The sequence below is a fragment of the Conger conger genome, chromosome 13 (assembly GCF_963514075.1).
Source record: "Conger conger chromosome 13, fConCon1.1, whole genome shotgun sequence".
In the NCBI taxonomy this organism is placed as follows: Eukaryota; Metazoa; Chordata; class Actinopteri; order Anguilliformes; family Congridae; genus Conger; species Conger conger.
Window position 1 is genome coordinate 45,429,662 of NC_083772.1, and position 24,386 is coordinate 45,454,047.

Sequence of the window (24,386 nt, forward strand, 5' to 3'; positions counted from 1 at the left end):
ATGGTTAAACAGTTAACCGGTTAACCGAAACTGATTTGTAACCAGTTACAAAAAATGGATAACCAATAACCGATTTTTTTTTTTAGGTGAAATTGGAAGCTCAGTTTAAAATAAATGCACGTTCTTCACCAGGCATATTATTGCGGTTCTAAACTAGCAATCGACTAGCTTCAATAGTTTGTGCAGGCAATCAAGGGGTTTAAAATGCAAACACCATAGGGAATTTAATGCTACAGTATTAAGAGTTATCAAATAATTTCTGTAGCTGTTGGCTGATTTATGGTTTATTGTAACATTGTGTCGTTTCTTAAGGTTCACAGAAGACCCGTGTTTATTCCTTGACACGCGAATTCAAACTACCCGCAAACTGAACGTAGCTTTCCACTATGCTGTATCTACATACAAATAAACTCAGCAATACATCATTGGACAAATGTTGCACGAATATTACAATACGCTCTTTACATTCAATCCACAAGCTACAGTCGTACAAGCAAGCAATCTGCGGCCATTGCAGAGGGTTAAAAATGCAAACACCGCGTGGAATAGAATGCTACAGTACTATTGTTGTCAAATATTTTCTGTGTTTTAAATCTGTAGCTGTTAGTTCAGTTTTGGCTTATTCTATGGCGTTTCTTCATTCGTGTTTATTCGTTGACACGCTGATTGCCACTGCCGGCAAACCGAACTTCGCTTTCCACTATGCGCTATCTACATAAAAATAAATAAAGCAAAACTTTATCATTAGGCTATTTATCCATCGGAGAGAGCGAAAATTCCCTGCTTCAGCGAAAAATGTTAATCGTTACACGTTAATCTCACCACCTCGATTGTCCCACGGCATATAAAATGCATTGGCATATAAAATGCAAGTTTACCGTTACATAAGAATATATCAAATTGTACAGCGACCTGCACTGGCATGAAAGTAAAATCATTAGACCAGCCGCCTATGATAAAACAGACCCGGTGTTATAATACATCAGGCAAATATTGCGTGACCACGGAATTTTGAGTGCACAACCCCATCTGTAACAAAGTTGTTAACAGCAGCATATTCACAGATTTCATGACAATCAAGTCTACCAGGCAGAAGCCATAGGTAAGAGAGATGAAAACATGAAGAATTATACTCGATCGACCAGCATGGACGTAAACTACAGGGATTTAACTACAGATCTCTGCAACTGTGAGGTTACACTGCACAATGTCAATGTAAATGTAAATATTTAATTTGGCAATTAGGCTGTCTTACTATTATCGAACTTGCAATGTCGACATTTAACTATTGAGATGGCCCCCAAAAAAGTTTGAAAATCCAGTAAAATTTCTCAGTAATCCAGTAAAAAAAAAAAAAAGATACGACATAAGCAGTATCGGTTAACCGGTTAACCGTTTAAACAATGGGATGGTAACCGGTTACTAAAACTGATCATTTGTCACATCCCTAGTACTAGTGATGGAAAGTGTGCTCATGTTCCATACCACCTCATCTGTCAAAAAATGGTGTCGTGTTATGGCTTGGGCATGTATGGCTGGAACTGGAACTGGAACTGGCTCACTTGTGTTGATTGATGATGTCTGCTGACAGCAGCAGGATGAGTCCCTCAGTATACAGAAACACCTTGTCTGCTCAGATCCAAGCAATTGCATCAAACTGTTTGGATGACACTTCATCATGCAGTAAGACAATGATCCAAAACATACAGACAAAGCAACCAAGGAGTTTGGCCATCATCAAGGAAGATATCCAGAATCAGGTGATGTCTATGGGTTGTAGACTTCAGTCATTGATTGCCAAGGAATATTGAATATGATTACTTTCAGTTTATGTTAATTTGTACAATTTCATTTTGTCCCATAAAATCTGTGTATTAAAAGGGCTGTAATCCCTACACCCAGTTCACTCAAATCCTGTTCTTGCAATATGGATGTAAAAACCCTCAAATTAAAGCCTGCACTTTAGCAACATAGTGATCGTTTTTATGTCAACTGGTTGTTTGCTGAAGTACAGAGTGAAAAAAACAACTGAAACATATCACTGTCCAAATACTTAAAGACTGTTCTGTAGAGTAGTGTAAGATAATATCTGTGAGGATGTGAAATGATGGTTTTCATGTGCAGGGCGCTGTCCCGGCTGTGGCTGTGGTGAAACAGCAGGGTATCATGTGGCCTGCTGTGTCTGTCCCCACAGGTGAAGCAGATCATGGAAGAAGCTGTTACCAAGAAGTCTGTGCACGAAGACAGCAGCCACGTCATTGCCCTCTGCAGTAAGTACATGGGCACACACACACACACACACACACACACACAGTTACACACTCATATATATACACACACACATACACACACATGTATACACACACACTCACACACACTCATATATACACACACACACACACACACACACACACACACACATATATACTCAAACACACACACACACACACACACACATATATACACAGTTTCTTGAGCATTTTGGGAGGTTTGTTATGTTCTTCCATTGATTTCGTTTGTGACTGTTATGTGTCTGTGTTTGTAACCTTCATTGTTTTAAGGTGGATGAGCCACGTCTTTAGTTTAGACAAAAAATGTTTTCGTAATGAAATAAATCTCTTGATTTTCACCTGGTTGCAAGTTGTACATTTTGATAAAGGTTGATGACACTCACACACAAGCACACCCACACATGCACACACACACACACACACACACACACATTCAGGGCTGGTTTGATTGACATGCGGATGGGGCATGTTTGTGTCTGGCCTGGATTCAGGAGCAGAGGGTTTGTGTTTAAGGGTGTGTGTCTTTAATCTCATTAATGGCCATTTCCCCTGTTCCCCTGTTCCCCTGGCCTGAGAGGTGCTGTATTAAATGGGGCTGTCAGCCTGGGCCTCAGCAAGGCCCTAATTATGCCATTAGCTCAATGCTCGACACGACTCAACACCCTGAACCATAGCCTTTCCAAGCGACAATTTATCCACATTAAATACCACAGCCTCTTCACTTCCTGTGTCTCATATCCCTGTGTGTTTATCACATTCCTGTGTCTCATATCCCTGTGTGTTTATCACATTCCTGTGTTGAAAAAGGAAGCTTATGTTCGGCATATTTGATTGGCTTTATGTTGATAGTTGAGCGTTCTCATTTGTCATTGAGAATGATAATGGAGAATGAGAATGCTAAGACTCATCAGGATGGATGGACAGTAATTTCACTGAGTGTGTTAACAGTATGATTGTGTTTGCAGCTCAGTGATTGGTGCAGAGTTTGACTGTGTGAGCAGCTCTGTGATTGGTACAGAGTATGATTGTGTTAGCAGCTCTGGGATCGGTGCCGAGTATGATTGTGTTAGCAGCTCTGTGATTGGTGCAGGGTATGATTGTGTTAGCAGCTCTGTGATTGGTGTAGAATAGAATTGTGTGATTGGTGCAACCTGACTGCAACTGTGGTGGAAGATTGTGATTTGTCGTGCCGGAGTGTCACTATGGAAGCAGCCCTATGATTGGTCAGGCTGTTTCATGTTGAGGATACGTCTGCCAGCATGGCGGTGTGTTTCGGCTTTCACCCGATACAGGGTCTCTGTGCAAACGGGCGATGCTGAGCTCTCTAGCAGCCCAGAACAGCTCAGTTCAGCGGCAGAACGTGCTCCGCCAGGGGAACTCTGGTCTCGGTCTCAGAGTGACAGAAGCTCTGGGTGAGCTGGGACAGGGCTGCAGGCCGGGGCTGCTGAATGCTGGTGATACGATGGGCCCTGCCGCTCTCACAGGGGTCAGAGGTCATATGCCAAGGGTGGGGCTTGTTACCTGTGGAACATTTGTTAATTAATTTTAATAGATGGAAGGGAAAGTGTGTGTGTGAGAGAGAGAGAGAGAAAGAGAGAGAGAGAGTACTCCTTCGTTTATTTTTCTGACACAGGAATCGATTGAGGTCCGCCATCTTTAAGAACATTCCAACCTGTTAAAGGTAAAACTTACAAGAAGGAAAATGAGCGCTTAGAAGCCATAAAAAACAGTCATTTTATCACATAAAATTCCACATAAGCACAATTATTGTCCACAACAATTTAAGGTTAAACTGATATTTTGATCATAATATTCATATTGATTTCCGGAAATAGGTTTTCGGTTGTCCTCCCTGCACGTTTCCTTGATTTCCCCTGTCTTCATTTATTTTTCTAGCCTCTCCTGATGAAAAGAGTAAGAAAAAGAAAAGAGATGAGAAAAATAAGCGATTGGAATGAGAGAGAGAGGAGAGAGTATAAATGAGAGAGAGGAGAGAGTATAAATGAGAGAGGGGAGCGAGTATAAATGAGAGAGGGGAGAGAGTATAAATGAGAGAGGGGAGAGAGTATAAATGAGAGAGGGGAGAGAGTATAAATGAGAGAGAGGAGAGAGTATAAATGAGAGAGGGGAGAGAGTATAAATGAGAGAGCGGAGAGAGTATAAATGAGAGAGAGGAGAGAGTATAAATGAGAGAGGGGAGAGAGGATGCTTAATCTTGATGTAGATTTCAGATGGCGGGTTGTTTGGGTTGTAAATATCCACACCTCGTGTTGGCAGTAGACTGTCTCTAAATGCCCGTGTGAGGACGCTCAGTGTGTGTGAGGATGCCCAGTGTGTGTGTGTATTGTAGAGGAGTGTGAGGACAGTAGCAGGGTGTGTGTGTGTTGTAGATGACTGAAGACAGCAGCAGTGTGTGTGTGTGTGTGTGTGTGTGTTGTAGAGGAGTGTGAAGACAGCAGCAGTGTGTGTGTGTGTGTGTGTGTGTGTGTGTGTGTGTGTGTTGTAGAGGAGTGTGAACACAGCAGCTGTGTGTGTGTTGTAGAGGACTGAAGACAGCAGCAGTGTGTGTGTGTATGTGTGTGTGTTGTAGAGGAGTGTGAAGACAGCAGCAGTGTGTGTGTGTGTGTGTGTGTGTGTTGTAGAGGAGTGTGAACACAGCAGCAGTGTGTGGGTGTGTGTGTGTGAACACAGCAGCAGTATGTGTGTGTGTGTGTGTGTGTGAACACAGCAGCAGTGTGTGTGTGTATGTGTGTGTGTGTGTGAACACAGCAGCAGTGTGTGTGTGTGTGTGTGTTGTAGAGGACTGAAGACAGCAGCAGTGTGTGTGTGTGTGTGAACACAGCAGCAGTGTGTGGGTGTGTGTGTGTGTGTGTGTGTGTGTGAACACAGCAGCAGTGTGTGTGTGTGTGTGTGTGTGTGTGTGTGTGAACACAGCAGCAGTGTGTGTGTGTGTGTGTGTGTGCTGTAGAGGAGTGTGAACACAGCGGCAGTGTGTGTGTGTGTGTGTGTGTATGTGAACACAGCAGCAGTGTGTGTGTGTGTGTGTGTGTGAACACAGCAGCAGTGTGTGGGTGGAGGGGATTCCTGCTCCAAGAGGCCTGGTTGCGGGGGTGTGCGAGAGGGGGAGGTGCAGCAGCCTCAGTCATCACGACTCAGTGAACGGAACAGTTTCAGCGTGTGGACCATTCAGCGTATCCGTGCCCCAGTGTTATACGTGCTGTTATCCACATGCATGGTAACAAATGTGTCACTGTAAACATGCTACACATGTCTTGGTTCCCCTAATGACAGGTTCCTGCTCTGTGGAAGGGGGGTTAGGGTTAGGATGGCGGCTCTGTGGGACTGCGGTCAAGCATTTTAGCAAGCTTTAAACTGGGCATCCTGTTTTTGTGACTAACTGGTGGTTTGCATCTTGTAGTGTAGCCTCTGTAGTTCTGTTTGTGGAGTCTTCTATAGAAACATGCTATGGGGTACATATAGGGTTTAGGCAGTACAGGGTGCCATATGGTGACTGTAGGGTTTATTCAGTACAGGGTGCTATAAGGTGAATATGAGGTTTATTCAGTACAGGGTGCATATGAGGTCTATACAGTATAGGGTGTCATGGGGTGAATATAAGGTTTATAGAGTACAGGCTGCTCTAGGCAGAATATTAGGTTTGTACAGTAGAGTGTTAGAAAGCGCATATGACGTTTAGGATGAACATGAAGAAGATACAGCGTATAAGTGAATACAGGAACTGTACCCTGCTTCCCCTCCTCTGGAACACACTGCTGCCATCCCCTCCTCTGGAACACATCCCCTCCTCTGGAACACATCCCCTCCTCTGGAACACATCCCCTCCTCTGGAACACATCCCTTCCTCTGGAACACATCCCCTCCTCTGGAACACATCCCCTCCTCTGGAACACATCCCCTCCTCTGGAACACATCCCCTCCTCTGGAACACACTGCTGCCATCTCTCTGATGCTCACTCATTACTCAGAGAAGCTCTGGAGGAAAACAGCACTGACTGCTCTGATCACTTTATTCCATGTCGCGAACCTGTGTGCGTGCATGTGTGTGTGTCTGCATGTGTGTGGGTGTGTGTCTGTTTGTATGTGTGTGTATGTGTCTGTGTGTATGTATGTGTGTATGCATGTATTTGTGTGTCTGTGTGTGTCTATGTGTGTGTCTGTGTGTGTGTATGTGTATGTGAGTATGTATGTGAGTGTGTGTCTCTCTGTTTGTATGCATGTGTGTCTCTGTGTGTGTGTGTGTGTGTGTGTGTGTATGTATGTGAGTGTGTGTCTCTCTGTTTGTATGCGTGTGTGTCTCTGTGTGTCTGTCTGTGTGTGTGTGTGTGTATGTATGTGTGTGTGTCTGTATGTATGTGAGTGTGTGTCTGTGCACTCATTAATTCTTAAGCACAGCCTTTTCGATCAATTTTGTGTCTACTGGAATGTGAAGTGGATGTTCATTTTAATGATTCCTTTTAGCAAGGGGGGGAGGGGTGCTTCATTATATCCGTATAACTAGTGGCGTTTGAGATCTAAACTTATCTCAGTATACTGCATCACACTTTAATAATAAATAAATAAAATTATCCATCCATCCATCCATCCATTATCTGAACCCGCTTATCCTGATCAGGGTCGCAGGGGGGCTGGAGCCTATCCCAGCATACATTGGGCGAAAGGCAGGAATACACCCTGGACAGGTCGCCAGTCTATCGCAGGGCACACACACCATTCACTCACACACTCATACCTACGGGCAATTTAGACTCTCCAATCAGCCTAACGTGCATGTCTTTGGACTGTGGGAGGAAACCGGAGTACCCGGAGGAAACCCACGCAGACACGGGGAGAACATGCAAACTCCCCACAGAGAGGCCCCGGCCGACGGGGATTCGAACCCAGGACCTCCTTGCTGTGAGGCGGCAGTGCTACCCACTGCACCATCCGTGCCGCCAAATAAAATTATATAATGCAATATAACTTATTCACCATTTACCAGACATTAGGCCTCATTTATCACACATGAGCCGAATGAAATTGACCGTAAATCCTTCAGAAATGCATTTGCACAAATAATGTGGGATATATCAAAGTTTTCGGATGTCAGTTTTTTCGAAGGAGCTGACTTCACGAGTCTCAGCTGTTCATACTGTGCAGGGAAATGCTTTTATTATTCCATTAGGCTAATTTATATTTTATTTTCATTTAGAGTGGCAAAATTATTTTAATATGCCATTTGAGTATTATAATTATTAACATCATATAAAAAGTAACTGGATTCAAAATTAAAATGGGTGATGTTTCATTCCGGTAATCCTGATTAATTAATGCTTAAGGGGAGTTGAATATAAATTCTATAAAACAAATTAAAAAGTTTGCTATAAATAGGGTGTAGTCTACAAGTCATTGTTTATATGACTGGCCTCTCTTTACATTACATGTACATTTATTGCTTTATTAGAAGATTCAGGTATGGCGTAGCCTACTTCGGAAAGAGTGCATCTTTAAAGACCGAGCCCATGTCTTTGGCAAGTTTAAGTTTACACTGGCAAACATTACTGATTTATTAGAAGATTTGCGAATGCTATAATTTGCAAATGCATCCTTCCAGCCCTATACTTTCTTTCCCTCAGTGAGGCCTGGAAGGCAGCAGCTTGTAGAACAAGTAAACTAATCACGACCAATTTAGCAAACTAGCTAGCTCAGTAACTTAGATACAGATACATTTAATAAAAATACAATAAAGAAAAGCTGCCTGTGAAGTCATATGTACACATAATCTATGTTTGGCGGAGCTGAAACTGCTGCCCTGCAGGCTTCACTGTGGGAAGGAAAGTGAAGCCAAATGTCAAACCACTTTTTCACAGAGCGTATTACTTGAGAAAGAGTTTACAACAGCTAGGCTATATATTGCCAGGCTTTAGTCTTCCCCAGCTCTGAAAATTCACTGCTTACACTACGGACTAAAATATGTGTTTGGCTTGTACTTCCATTAACAGAACTTCATTCTCTGCTTCAGAGAAGCTTTTTTATTTTTTAAGGAGCACTGTCACACTTGTTTCAGTTGAGCTTATTTGGATTAAATGCTTAAATTATGCGTGTATGCCTTTTTAAAATCATCTTCAGTGTAGCCTAAATATGGGGCAAAACCTCACAGGGCAAACATGTCCAGTGATCTAATCAGCCATTGTGTGGCAGCAGTGCAATGCATGCAATCATGCAGATATGGGTCAGGAGCTTGAGTTATTGTTCACATTAACCATCAGAATGGGGAAAAGATGTGATCTCAGTGACTTTGACCGTGGAATGATTGTTAGAGGCGGTGATTGTGAGTATCTCAGAAACTGCTGATCTCCTGGGATTTTCACGCACAACAGTCTCTAGAATTTGCAGAGAATGGTACAAAAAACAAAAAACATCCAGTTAGCAGCAGTTCTGCTGGCAGAAATGCCTTGTTAATGAGAGAGGTCTGAGGAGAATGGCCAGACTGGTCAAACCTGACAGGAAGGTGACAGTAATGCAAATAACCACACATTACAACAGTGGTGTTCAAAAGCTAAGCTATTTAGATCTCCAAATATCTAGACTTAAAAGTCTAATAAATACCTAATAAAGTGCTCACTGAGAGTATATCAGAGTGATGGAAAGAGCAAAGTATGGAGGAGAGAAGGAACTGCCAAAGATCGAAAGCATACCACCTCCTCTGTGAAACACGGTGGTGGGGGTGTTATGGCCTGGGCATGTATGGGTGCTGAAGGTGCTGGCTCACTCATCTTCATTGGTGATGTAACTGCTGATGGTAGCAGCGAAATGAATTCTGAAGTGTATAGACACATCTTATCGGCTCAATTCAAGCGAATGCCTCAAAACTCATTGTAAAAAGTGAGTTTTTTGATGCTAAAATTCTTCATTGGCCAAGTCAATCACCTGATCTGAACCCAATTGACCATGCTTTTCGTTTTTCTGGTGATGCCCATGAATCACAGACAAGCATGCAAAGGATATGCAACAAAATACTAAACATGACTACTTTCATTTACATAACATTGCTGTCCCAAACATTATGGTGCGCTGAAATGGGAACTATGTATAAACATGCCCTTTATATAAATCCGACAATGTGCACTTTAACCACGTTCTTTTTATTTCAAATCAAATCCCAGTTCAAATCTTTTCTCTTGATTTTAAAGAACTGTCCTTGTTGTTATATTATTATTATTATTATTTTTTTTTTTTTAATATTATTTTTGCAGTATTTTTAAAATATATCTTTATATATTTTTTTTCCTCACTCTGACATACAATCAGAAGTTGTACAGCACTTTGGTTGGTGGGTTGTGATTTTAAATGTGCTTTATAAATAAATGTGACTTTACTTGACTAAACTCCTCTCTGGTATTTAAAGGGCCACGCAGTAATTTTGGTTGTTTATCAATGGAAATTATGTTGATGGTAACTGCGTAAAGTCCCTCGTCAGATCAAATTGAGTTTTAATATCTTGTACTGCTGGGCAACAACTCTGCCTTCTGAGCCTTTGTTACTGCTGCCAACTGCTACTGTGGTAATGTCGAGTAGGCATGGTTTATTTGGAAAAATGTTAGCTAACTTTCAATATCTTTTTACATGATGAGTGAGTGATGAGTTTGTGATCGGAGGAGACAAATGATTTGGTGGATCAGTGTTTCTTTGGATCAGAGAAGATCAGTGTTTCTGTTGATCAGAGGTGATCAGTGGTTCTGTGGATCAGAGATGATCAGTGTTTATTTGGATCAGAGACGATCAGTGTTTCTGTGGATCAGAGACAAACTTTCTGTGGGTGAGGCATGATCAGTGTTTCTATGGCTGATCCTGAGGCATGATCAGTGTTTCTGTGGCTGATCCTGAGGCATGATCAGTGTTTCTGTGGCTGATCCTGAGGCGTGATCAGTGTTTCTGTGGCTGATCCTGAGGCGTGATCAGTGTTTCAGAGCAGTTGTTACTCCGGGGCTGCTGAAGTCTCCGGCCCGGATGTTTTAGGAGTCTCCCTCAGGACTATGCAGTTATTTAGGTGATTCTGCCCCTGAAACTCTGCCCTGCCACCCTTCCTGCCCCCCTTCCTGCCCCCCCAGCAGCTGAGCGGATGTCCCGTCCGGTATGGAAATCATGTGACTTTGTCCATTTCCTGTTTTACTGCACAAAGGCCTGTGAGCAATGGACTGCTCTGGGCTTTCACTGTTCAGCACCCCAACCCTAACCCTGGGACTCTCATACAAAGACTGTCAGGGACAGACAGACAGACTAACAGAGACAGACAGATTAACATAGTCAGAGAGACAGACAGAGCTCATGCCTGTTACCCAGTATTCAGAGAGATGGCTCAGCTGAACCTTTTCACATTTTCTTTTCAGAATCTGTGACAGTGTTGAATAATGATGGGTTAATTACTACACAAACAGTGCTGCTAGTCACTGCTTTCATTCTTAACCCACATCCTGTGTGCCCACACTAATGTGTCCAGTAGAGCAGCCGTATCTGGTTAAAAAATACACAGCTCCGTTTAGCCTCACTGAGTGGGACTGGCTGTGTGTGTGTGTGTGTGTGTGTGTGTGTGTGTGTGTGTGTGCATGTGTCCTTAGAGTCCCTTTAGCCTCACTGAGTGGGACTGACTGTGTGTGTGTGTGTGTGTGTGTCCTTGGAGTCCCTTTAGCCTCACTGAGTGGGACTGGCTGTGTGTGTGTGTGTGTGTGTGTGTGTGGGTGTGTGCATGTGTCCTTAGAGTCCCTTTAGCCTCACTGAGTGGGACTCACTGACTGTGTGTGTGTGTGTGTGTGTGTGTGCATGTGTCCTTAGAGTCCCTTTAGCCTCTCTGAGTGGGACTGATGTCGTGTTGCACTGTCGTGTACCTGGCCAGTACCCCTCCCCCTCCCCCTCTCACGGCGCAGAACGTCAGCACCCCAGGTTTGCGCTCGGTAACCGCGGTGACTGGTGGTTTAGCGGTGTGGAGTCCTCTCTCTCTCCATCGCCCTGCGGCAGGGCTTTCGCGGTGCAGTCACGTCAGCGTGTGGGTGGTCTGGCAGGATTACAGCAGATTAGAGAGGGTGAACATTGTGACTTTCGTCACGGTGCTTTGTGGGGGGGGGGGGGGGACTCGCTGTCTCCTGGAGGGGGGGGGGGGCAGCCAGCGTGTGGCTGGAGTGTGACATCATCGTGAGGTCACGAGTGGTGCCCTGACAGGGCGTGGCTTCCTCACTCACACAGCTGCTGTCATGGAAACCACACCGTGACTCACATTAGGTTCACACCATTACATTATTACATTACAGTCATTTAACTATGCTTAACTGACGCTTTTATCCAAAGCGACTTAGAGTTGATTCAACTAAGCAGGGGCCCCCCTGGTGCAATGTGGGTTTAAGGGCCTCGCTCAAGGGCTCAACAGCTATGCAGATCTTATTGTGGCTACACCAAGACTTGATCCCAGTCATGTACCTTAGCCACTTGGCTACATGCTACCCCAGTCATGTACCTCAGCCACTCAGCTACAGGCTGCCCCAGTCATGTACCTTAGCCACTCAGCTACAGGCTGCCCCAGTCATGTACATTAGCCACTAGGCTACAGGCTGCCCCAGTCATGTGCCTTAGCCACTAGGCTACAGGCTGCCCCAGTCATGTACATTAGCCACTAGGCTACAGGCTGCCCCAGTCATGTACCTTAGCCACTCAGCTACAGGCTGCCCCAGTCATGTACCTTAGCCACTCAGCTACAGGCTGCCCCACTCATGTACCTTAGCCACTAGGCTACAGGCTGCCCCACTCATGTATCTTAGCCACTAGGCTACAGGCTGCCCCAGTCATGTGCCTTAGCCACTAGGCTACAGGCTACCCCAGTCATGTACCTTAGCCACTAGGCTACAGGCTGCCCCAGTCATGTACCTTAGCCACTAGGCTACAGGCTGCCCCAGTCATGTACCTTAGCCACTAGGCTACAGGCTGCCCCAGTCATGCACCTTAGCCACTAGGCTACAGGCTGCCCCAGTCATGTACCTTAGCCCCTAGGCTACAGGCTACCCCAGTCATGTACCTTAGCCACTAGGCTACAGGCTGTCCCATCAACTCGCGACAGGGACCAAGGCAAGAGGATCCCATTCAGAGTCTCTGTAGAGCAGCGGCATACAGCGGGGAAGTTGGAGTCACATACTACATACTGCACACTACGTACTGTATGTATACTATACTGTAAAGTGGCTTTCGTATGCAGAATGATAGTACATGCTGAGCAAAGATCTAAGGGGTGGAACTTTACTGCTGTAGCAACCCGCTGCCTGCCCTCTGTAGGACTGATGTTCAAACATGACCTAGTGAGCTATAACTTTAAATCCAGTAATACTCTTGATTTATGCATTACTAACATAAAAGTGGTGACACAAGGGAAATACGCTAACAGCGTAACTAGCAAACAGTCCTATAGCCTACACCTACACTCAGCAGGTGTAATCACACGGTCACTCACTAATGGTAAAACGGCATCATTTTTCGGTAACACCATAGTATTCTGCAACTCAGTAATCAAGTAGAGGTTTCAATTATGGATGTGATATTTCAGTAGCGATCTAGCTAGTAAACTAGCTATGATGCCTAGTGGAAGTTTTCATCCTTGATTATCCACTCGTCTTCGTAATTACTTTACTTCCAAAAGAGTTATGATCTAACCAGTTAGCTAGGATATACAGTCCCCTCCAAAAGCATTGGGACAGCAAGGCCAATTCCTTTGTTTTTGCAATACACTGAATACATTTGGGGTTGAGATAAAAAGATGAAAATATTCTCCCTAATTAATTCCTTTGTTGTGTTGGCAGTGTGTTTTGGGTCATTGTCTTGCTGTTCCTCCCATTCGTACTTCTCCGTAAGTTGGCAGACAGACTTCTGAATTAATCCTGCTGCTACCATGAGTTACATCATCAATAAAGATTAGTGAGCCCACTCCAGAAGCAGCCATGCAAGCCCAAGCCATGACACTTCCTCCACCATGTTTCACAGATGAGTGTGTATGTTTTGGATCATGCATCAAGCATATCCCTTCTTTCTCCATACTTTTGCCTCTCCATCACTTTGGTAGAGACTTTGGTCTTATCAGTCCATAAATCTTTGTTCCAGAACTTTTGTCGCTCATCTATGTACTTTGCAAATTGTAATCTCACCTTCCGATTCTTACTACTGATGAGTGGTTTGCATCTTGGGGTATAGCCTCTATATTGCTGCTCTCTATGTATTCTTTGAACGGTTGATTGAGATACCTTCACCCCTGCCCTGTGGAGATTGTTTGTGATGTCAGTGACTGATGTTTTGGGGTTTTTCTTCACAGCTCTCACAATGTTTCTGTCATTTATTAGCTGATTTTGTTGTAAAGTACCTCGTTGCTTGCAAGTTTGGACATTACCCTGGTAAAACTGGTCCTTTGGATTTTTCTGCTGGTTAGTTATATCACTGAATTATGTGGCATTAAAAGTAAGCTTACCAGTGACAAAGTGATCTGAACACTCGTACATATTAAAACATTTTTTGTTGTAAGATCTTGCCTATACTTAAATTGCAAATCCACCCTGATCTTCTTTCTGTTGACAACCTTCAATTTTCTTACCCCTGGTGGGTAATCATTTTTGGAAATTGAAAAAAACGACTTTTCTCTCTCCTGGATTTGAGCAACCATAAACTGCACAAAAATAATGAACCATAATGAATCTGTGTTATAGTTGTATTTATATTGTAGGTGTATACAGTTTATTTCCCAGCAGAAACACCAGCATCATCTTTATAGGTCTGCTTATTTCCTTTTTATTCATTAGGTTAATTAACACACTCACACACCCACTCACACACACACACTCTCACACACACACACACACACATACACACGCTCACACACACACGCACGCACATACATGCACATGCACGCACACATACTCCCACTCACACGCATACATACAGTACGTGCACACACTGTGTTGTGTTTTACACTCTGTACAATAAAGGAATACTGCCAGTTTAGCTCTGCTTCACCACTGGAAGCAGTTTTCTCTTTCTGTTGGACATTTTGCACAAAAGTTGAAATTGTTGCGGGTGCAGATAATGTGCGGTCTTGATAAATACTCCATTAGCTGATTCCTAAGATTGTACATGATGGGTTTGCAGCTTGGTCAGCTTCTTCAGACGTGTGTTTGTGTCTGTTTGTGCGTGTGTGCGTGTGTGTGTGTGTGTGTGTGTGTGTGTGTATGCGTGTGTACACTTTACAGAATATTTCATTTAAAAAAACATAAAGACCACCCGCCATATTTTAAAATGTGTTGGTACTCCTGCATCTGTTCACCACACTATCAGTACCATGAAATTCCAATGGAGGCAAGAAGGGTGCAACTGATACCGGATTAGATGTCATGCATTTATAAATATGGCGGGTGGTCTTTATTTTTTTTAAATATGAAAAATTCTACAAGTCCTAGAGATTCTGTTAAGATAGGTGTCATGATTTCTTAAATAACAAAACAATGCACCCCCCCCCCACTCCAAATGAGCTAACAAGATTTACATTTTCATTTAAAAATCTAACTTTTGGATGCAACTCAATTATGACTATTTGCATATATTAGTACACATATCATATAATTAAATATTAATTAGTGTTTATAGACAAGTTTATACAGTTTAAAGCATTTTTTAATGATGAAAAAACTGGTTTAAGCAGGTGGTTTTAATGTTGTTGCTGATTGGTGTATAGTGTGTGTATGCTGTGTGTGTACGTATCGTGTGTGTGTACTGTGTGTGAGTATAGTGTGTAGTGTGTATAGTGTGTGTATACTGTGTGCATAGTGTGTAGTGTGTATCGTGTGTATACTGTGTGCATAGTGTGTAGTGTATGTGTATCGTGTGTAGTGTGTGTATGTAGTGTGTATACGGTGTGTTCGTATAGTGTGTGTATAGTGTGTATGGTGTATAGTGTGTATAGTGTGTAGGGTGTATAGTGTGTCTATACTGTGTGTATAGTGTGTGTATACTGTGTATATAGTGTGTATAGTGTGTGTATACTGTGTGTGAGTATAGTGTGTAGTGTGTATAGTGTGTGTAAACTGTGTGAGTATAGTGTGTAGTATGTATAGTGTGTGTATAGTGTATAGTGTGTGTACTGTGTGTATACTGTGTGTGAGTATAGTGTGTAGTGTGTATAGTGTGCATAGTGTGCATTTATATACTGTGTGCATAGTGTGTAGTGTGTATACTGTGTGCATAGTGTGTCCTGTGTATAGTGTGTGTAAACTGTGTGTGAGTATAGTGTGTAGTGTGTATAGTGTGTGTATAGTTTGTAGTATGTATAGTGTGTGTGTACTGTGTGCACAGTGTTTAGTGTGTATACTGTGTGCATAGTGTGTAGTGTGTATAGTGTGTGTATACTGTGTGCACAGTGTTTAGTGTATATACTGTGTGCATAGTGTGTAGTGTGTATAGAGTGTGTATAGTGTGTAGTGTGTATAGTGTGTGTGTAGTGTGTGTATAGTATGTAGTGTGTGTAGTGTGTGTATACTCTGTGTATAGTGTGTAGTGTGTATAGTGTGTGTGTATACTGTGTGTATAGTGTGTAGTGTGTATCCTGTGTGTATACTGTGTGTGTATAGTGTGTATAGTGTGTGTATACTGTGTGTATAGTGTGTAGTGCGTGTAGTGTGTGTATACTCTGTGTATAGTGTGTAGTGTGTGTAGTGTGTGTATACTCTGTGTATAGTGTGTAGTGTGTATACTGTGTGTATACTGTGTAGTGTGTATCATGTGTATAGTGTGTGTGTATAGTGTGTAGTTTGTATAGTGTGTGTATACTGTGTGTGTGTGTTGTGTGTAGTGTGTGTATACTGTGTGTATAGTGTTTAGTGTGTATAGTGTGTGTGTATACTGTGTGTATAATGTGTGTATACCAATAGTTTGCACCCTGCTTAGGGTAAATAATTACTGGCACACCTGAACTCACTTCAGTGTGCATTAGTGTTTTGCAGTGGGTTGGTAGCATTTTCTCCTGGATTAGTTAAGTCATTTTGTTTGTTTGCTGTTTCTAATTCAGTTTAGTTGTCATTATAGTGTTCTGCTGTGTATTTGTTTGTTTGTTTGTTAGCTAATAGAAGTGGTGTTTATTTAGATTACAGTGAAACTGGGTTAGGTGTTTGTTTCTCTCAGGTGAGCTAGGCTATTGAGGTAGGCTATTGTTTTTACTGGCTGGCAGGCCACAGCTTTTGTTGTAGGAGGAGCCAATAGTTTGCACCCTGCTTAGGGTATAATTACTGGCACACCTGAACTCACTTCAGTGTGCATTAGTGTTCTGCAGTGGGTTGGTAGCATTTTCTGTATTCAGCGTCAGTGTTATTTAAGCAGTTGTGTAGCGAACCAGCAGCAGCTGTGTGCGGCAGCCTCGGCTACTTGCCTCGGCGTACGAAGTCCCAGGTGTACAAAGTCGAGGGTGTCTATCTACGGGTGTCCATTGAGGCGGTCTGAGAGCCTGATGAGTGTTTTTCTTTTCGCTGCCTGCCCTCATTTCACTACGTAGTATTCCTCTTGTCCTCCCTAGTTCCCTCCATGTGTTTCCTTCCCATCCCTGTCCTCTCTCCTCTCCCCAGGTCCCAGTCAGGTAGGAGGTTCTCCTCCCGTCAACATGGACAGAATATCTCAAACCTCATCTTCCCTCCCAGATTGGCTGGTATTGATCTCTGTGTGGCTGGTGGCCTCTGGAACTGCCAGTCCGTCATCCAGAAAGCAGACTTCATATCTGCCTATGCCTCCCACCTCAACCTTGACTTTCTTGCTTGAACTGAAACGTCTTACCAGTCTCTCCTGGCGGCATTCTCTTCCGCTGTCACTGCCGCCAAAGCAAAATACTATCAAAAACAAATTCAGAACTCCGCTTCTAACCCCCGGAAACCTTTCTCTATTTTCTCCTCTCTCCTCAACGCACCGCCTCCTCCTCCTCAGTCCTCCTTCACTGCTGAAGACTTTGCTGATTTCTTCGATGAGAAGGTCACAGTCATCCGCAGATCCTTTACAACCACTGCCCCCCTCACTGTGCCCTTCCCCCCCTCTAGGCCCATCCCTTCATTTTCCACTTTCTCCTCCCTTACAGACTCTGATGTTTCTCAACTCCTGCTCTCCCACCGCCCTACAACCTGTGCCCTTGACCCTATCCCCTCTTCTCTTCTCCAGACTATCACACCTGACATTCTCCCATTTGTCACCTCCCTTGTCAACTCCTCCCTGTCTTCCGGCTGTTTTCCGGCATCCTCCAAGAGGGCCCACATCACTCCGCTGCTAAAAAAGCCTACTCTGGATCCCTCCATCATCCAGAACTACCGCCCGGTATCTCTTCTTCCTTTCCTTTCTAAAACTATAGAACGAGCCGCTTCTACTCAACTTTCTTCTTTCTTTTCTAACAACAACCTGCTAGACCCCCATCAGTCTGGCTTCAGATCGGGCCACTCGAAAGAGACTGCGCTCCTCTCCGTCAGTGAGTCACTCCATGCCTCACGAGCAGCCTCCCTCTCCTCTGTCCTCATTCTTCTAGATCTCGCTGCTGCCTTCGACACTGTGGATCACTCCATCCTCCTGTCTGCCCTGTCAGCAACGGGCATCTGTGGCACAGCCCTGGACTGGATTGAGTCCTACCTCTCTGGTCGCTCCTTCCAGGTTGCCTGGGCTGGTTTGGTATCAACACCTCGGCCCCTCGCCACAGGAGTTCCCCAGGGCTCAGTCCTAGGCCCGCTTCTTTTTTCTCTTTACACTCGCTCCCTTGGGCCTGTGATCACTGCACATGGGCTATCCTACCACTGCTACGCGGACGATACCCAACTCTTCGTCTCGTTCCCGCCGTCTGATACGCAGGTTTCAGCCCGTATCTCTGCTTGCCTGAGGGACATCCAGAGCTGGATGGACAACCACCATCTAAAGCTCAACCCAGGCAAGACTGAAATGATACTCATCCCTGCTAATACCTCTCCTCATCTGGATCTCTCCATTTCCCTCGGGGATACCACACTCACGCCATCACCCAGTGCAAGGAACCTCGGCGTGGTGATGGACAGCAGACTGTCCCTCTCCGAGAACATTGTGGCGCTGACCCGATCATGCAGGTTCTTCCTATACAACATACGGAGAATCCGCCCCTTTCTCACCCCCTACTCGACCCCCCCCAGCTCCTGGTCCAAGCGATGGTTCTATCCCGCCTGGACTACTGCAATTCCCTCTTGGCTGGCCTCCCAGCATCCGCCATCAGACCCCTCCAACTTATCCAGAATGCAGCTGCTCGTCTGGTCTTCAACCTTCCCAAATACTCACACGTCACCCCCCTGCTTATTTCCCTCCACTGGCTGCCTGTCATGGCTCGCATCAAAACATTGGTGCTAGCCTTCCAAGCAGTTAAGGGGGCTTCCCCAGCTTATCTACAAACAATCATCAGACCCTACACCCCTGCCAGACCTCTTCGTTCAGCCTCCACAGGCCGCTTGGCACCTCCCCCTCTCCGAACCTCCACCTCACGCTCACGACTACTGTCTGTTCTGGCTCCACGGTGGTGGAACGAACTCCCCGTTGAGGTCAGAACTGTAGAATCTCTCCCCACCTTCAAGCGCAAGCTGAAGACACACCTCTTCAAGCAGCACCTCTCCCCATCCCTCCCTACCTCCCTGTGAACCTTAATTGTTGTCTCTGTGACTTGCTTTGTGTATCGGTATTTTAGTTGGCTAGGTAAGCAGTGTTTGGTTAGTGAACTTTGGTCACTTTTGCTCTGTTGTTTGTTTCTTTGTTCAAAAAAAAAAAGAAAAGTCCAGAAAGCAGACTTCATATCTGCCTATGCCTCCCACCTCAACCTTGACTTGCTTTAACTGAAAGTCGCTGCCCTTTCCTCTACCTTCTCTTTTTCCCACACACCCAGAACCTCTGGCAGAGGAGGTGGCACAGGTCTCCTAATCTCATCCTCATGGATCCTCAATAAAAACTACCTATCTGAAAGAACTCAGTGTGTTTCAGTAAATGACTACACCTCAGCTGCTCTTACTATAAACACAGGTGTTCCTCAAGGTTCTATTTTGGCCCCTGTCTTATTCTCCATTTTTATAAATGATCTAGGTAAAGATTTAAGTCCTGCCCGCTTTCATTTATACGCCGATGACACAGTCATCTACACGGTGGCACCCACTTTAAATCAAGCCATAGAGCTCCTGCAGGATGCCTTTCATACTTTGCAGCACTCTCTGCTACGGTTAAGACTGGTCCTAAATGCAAAGAAGACCAAGTACATGACCTTCACTCGTTCTCGAGCCACTACAGCTGTCCCTACAGTCCTGACACTGGAAGGGACATGCCTTGAAAAAGTAGCCTCCTACAAATATTTGGGCATATGGCTTGATGAAAAGATGGCAATTGATGTGCACATTGCGAACCTGCTGAAAAAGCTTAGGCCCAAATTGGGCTTTTTCTTTCGTTTAAGAAAATGTTTTCCCTTTGAAGCCAGAACGAGAATTGTTCAGAGCTCTTTTCTGTCTGTGTTGGACTATGGTGACGTGATCTATATGCATGCTCCATCCTCCCTGCTTAAAAAGCTGGATTCTGCTTATCACGCTGCTATATGTTTTGTAACAGATGCAGGCTCACGTACTCACCACTGCACTCTGTATCAATCTTTAGGATGGTCCTCTCTGTATCAAAGGAGACAGTCGCACATGCTGATTTTTATTTTGAAGTCTCTGCTAGGCAAACTACCTTTATACATTTCCAGACTTCTGTCCTTTTATACCTGTACTTTTAACACCAGGTGAGCAGCTAATAAGATGCTTTTGGATGTTCCCTTGGTGCAGTCAGAGTTTGGCAAGACTGCATTCTCTTACTACGCCCCTTCCTTGTGGAATAAGCTGCAACAACAAATTAGTCTAGAGGCACTCCCTACTATTAGTGCCTTTAAGGTTATGCTACAGAGAGCCCTACAGGAAACATGTAATTGCTTTACCTGATGCTGACTCGATTATGCTTTTTTAAAATGCACTTGTAGCCTACTGCGTCTGTGTTTGACTTATGTTTTTTTTTTTTTTTTTTTTTTTTTTTTTTCATGTATATTGTATATGCCTTATTGTTTCTCATGTTGTAACTTTATGTGTGCCGTCTTGGCCAGGACTCCCTGGAAGAAGAGATCTTGTATCTCAATGGTGACATTTCCTGGTTAAAAAAAAAAAAAAAAAAAAAAAAAATGGAGATCCAGTGTCTTCTCCTCATCCCTCCCCTTCTCCTCTTTTGAATTTCATGCGGTTTCTGTTACTTTGCCATGCAAACTGTTTATTATTGTTGTTTATCGCCTCCCGGGTCCTCTGGGGAGCTTCTTGGATGAGATGGACATCCTCCTTAGCTTCTCACCAGTAAATGACACTCCCCTGATCCTCCTGGGTGACTTCAACCTCAACTCGGAGTCCACCCAGTCTACCTTTCTCTCCCTCCTTTTTTCTTTTGACCTTACCCTCACTCTTTCCCCTCCCACCCACAAAGCAGTCAACCTTCTTGACCTCATCTTCACAAGGAGCTGGACAACAACCAACCTCTCTGTAACACCACTCCATATATCTGACCACTCCTTCATCTCTTTTTCTCTTCCACTCTCCTCTTACACCCATCTATCTCTCCCACCATCCACTGTCACCTGTCGGCGGAACCTACGCCACCTGTCTTCCTCCACCCTCTCATCTACAATCCTCTCCTCCCTACCATCCGCAGAGTCTTTCTCTCGACTGTCTCCCGATGATGCTGCTACAACTCTCATGTCCTCCCTCTCATCTTCCTTTGACTCTCTGTGTCCCCTCACCACCAAACTAGCTCGGGCCTCCCCCCCAGTCCTTGGCTTTCTGATGCTCTATGAGCTGTCCGAACCGAACTGCGGGCAGCGGAGAGAAAATGGAAAAGGTCCTGTCTCCCCAGTGATATAGCTTCCTTCCATGCCCTCTTATCATCTTTCCATTCCTCTGTCTCTCTAGCAAAATCTTCCTTCTTTCACTCGAAAATGTACGCGGCCGCCTCTGTTTTCAACCTTCTCCTCTCTTCTCTCTCATCACTCACACCTGATGACTTTGGCATCAACCTTCTTTTCAAAGAAGGAGACATTCGCAATTCCTTCTCACGACCCTCTCCCCCTGCTGACCCTCCTACCTTCCCCAACTCCCTAGCCTCCTTTTCTCCCCTCTCTGATGCCGACACATTGAAACTCCTTACATCCCACCGCCCGACCACCTGTCCTCTTGACCCCATCCCCTCTCCCCTCCTACAATCTATATCCAATGACATTCTCCCTTTTCTCTCCTCTCTAATTAACACCTCCCTCTCTTCCGGTACCATGCCCTCTTCCCTGAAGAGGGCCAGAGTCACTCCCCTGCTCAAAAAACCTACTCTTGACCCCTCTGCCCTGAACAACTACCGGCCTGTCTCTCTTCTTCCCTTTCTCGCTAAAACTCTGGAACGGGCGGTCTGCTCCCAACTGTCCACTTATCTTCTCCAGAACAATCTCCATGACCCAACCAGTCTGGCTTCAAGAGTGGCCACTCCACTGAGACCGCCCTGCTCGTGGTCACTGAGGCACGCATCCGTTTCAAGGCCCTAGTGTTGGCATATCAGGCTGCTAAGGGGACTGGCCCACCTTACATACAATCCCTGATCACTCCCTACTCCCCAGCTAGACCACTCCGGTCTGCCAGCTCTGGTCGCCTTATGGTTCTCTCTCTACGTGCACCTGGCGGTCGAGCTGCACGTTCACGCCTGTTTTCCGTTCTGGTTCCTCAGTGGTGGAATGACTTGCCTACCACTGTCAGGACAGCAGAATCCCTCCCCCTATTTCGACACAGACTCAAAACACACCTTTTTCAAACTCTACCTTAGTCCTCCCTCCTGATTTCCCCCGCCCCCCCCTTTCTGATACCCCTATCCTTGTCTAACCCCCCCCAAAAAAAAATTAAAATAATAATAATAATAATTTGCACTTATGATGATGACTATATGTTTAGAACAGCATTCCAGGTGTATTTTCCTAGTTCTGGATGTGATGCTTTAACTTGTGGTAGAACCTATCCACTTGTAAGTCGCTTTGGATTAAAAGAGTCTGCCAAATGACTAAAATGTAAATGTAAATGTATAGTGTGTAGTGTGTATAGTGTGTGTATACTGTGTGTGTCGTGTATACTGTGTGTATAGTGTGTGTATAGTGTGTAGTGTGTATAATGTGTGTATACTGTGTGTGTCGTGTATACTGTGTGTATAGTGTGTGTATACTGTGTGTATAGTGTGTAGTGTGTATAATGTGTGTATACTGTGTATAGTGTGTAGTGTGTATAGTGTGTGTATACTGTGTGTGTATAGTGTGTAGTGTGTATAGTGTGTGTATACTGTGTGTGTGTGTCGTGTGTAGTGTGTGTATACTGTGTGTGTGTTGTGTGTACTGTGTGTATACTGTGTGTGTATAGTGTGTGTATAATGTGTGTGTATAGTGTGTAGTGTGTATAGTGTGTGTATACTGTGTGTATAGTGTGTGTATACTGTTTGTGTGTGTCATGTGTAGTGTGTGTGTGGTACAGTGCAGAGCCCTTGTTCCCTGTGGTCGCGGTCGATAGGATGAGCAGTGCGCCTGCTGGGGAGCAGGCCTCCCGCTGCCTCTCTGGCCTTTGGAGCGCCGCTGGCCTGTGTGTTCTGCCCCCTGGGGGTCTGAGGGACCAGCAGCAGCAGGGCAGTCAAACGCATCTTAAACACTTCACCCACCGTGTCACCTGTCAAGTCAAGTCAAATCATTTATAAAGCGCATTTAAAAACAACCAGAAGTTGACCAAAGTGCTGTACAGTGTAAGTAAAATTAAATCATGCAAAAACAGAGACAACAACAGTCAAGGAGCGATGTCCAACAACAGTCCAAAATCCAGAGAAAAAAGGTGGGCAGATATGATTTAAATATTTAAGTAGTGGGGGCAGTTTGGATATGAAGAGACAGAGTGTTCCACCGAAAAGGCTTGATCGCCTTTCTGTTAACGCCACAAACGTGGAACTGAGTTGGATGGAGGATATGAGAGATCTGGAGGTGGAGTAGGGAAGGGTGAGAGCAAGTGAGTGGATAAAAAAAGACTGGAGTTGGGCGAGAACTGGAGACATACACCCAGTGGCCACTTTTTTGGTATTATTTTTTTAGATTCACTGATCTTCTTCAAGGTTTAGCATGTTGTGTGTTCGGAGATGCTCTTCTGCATAACACTGTTGTAACGTGTAGTTAATTGAGTTACTGTCACCTTCCTGTCAGCTTCGACCATTCTGGCCCTTCTGCTCTGACCTCTCTCAGTAACAAGGCATTTTCGCCTACAGAACTGCCTGGGTGTTTTTTTTTTTTTTGTTTTTTTTTGCAGGGGCAGTTGGGTGAGTTTTAGAGGCATATTTTCTCACACTCACACTGGTGCAGGGGCAGCTGTGTGGGTTTGAGGGGTATTTTCTCACACTCACACTGGTGCAGGGGCAGTTGTGTGGGTTTGAGGGGTATTTTCTCACATTCACACTGGTGCAGGGGCAGTTGTGTGGGTTTGAGGGGTATTTTCTCACACTCACACTGGTGCAGGGGCAGTTGTGTGGGTTTGAGGGGTATTTTCTCACACTCACACTGGTGCAGGGGCAGCTGTGTGGGTTTGAGGGGTATTTTCTCACACTCACACTGGTGCAGGGGCAGTTGTGTGGGTTTGAGGGGTATTTTCTCACACTCACACTGATGCAGGGGCAGTTGTGTGGGTTTGAGGGGTATTTTCTCACACTCACACTGGTGCAGGGGCAGTTGTGTGGGTTTGAGGGGTATTTTCTCACACTCACACTGGTGCAGGGGCAGTTGTGTGGGTTTGAGGGGTATTTTCTCACACTCACGCTGTTCTGTAATCACTCCTGGGATCAGCAGGCCGGCCTGACTCTGCTGCCCAGAACTGACCCTCAGCCTGAGGGGGCTGTGTGCTCTACTGGGCCTGGGTTGTATCGATCCAGTTAATTAAAGCATCTGTTGATGAACAGCAGGTATCTACAGATAGCAGGTAGCATCACCCTTGT

The 24,386-nt window shown here is 44.8% G+C and overlaps 1 protein-coding gene across 1 annotated transcript in view; it reads left to right on the forward strand.

Annotated features, from left to right (window-relative positions):
* Positions 1–24,386, forward strand: part of sgsm2 (small G protein signaling modulator 2) — a 91,096-nt gene that overhangs the window by 5,738 nt on the left and 60,972 nt on the right. The window contains 1 exon segment of the mRNA XM_061217112.1: positions 2,195–2,270. Within this exon segment, the coding sequence (XP_061073096.1) occupies positions 2,195–2,270 (76 nt within the window).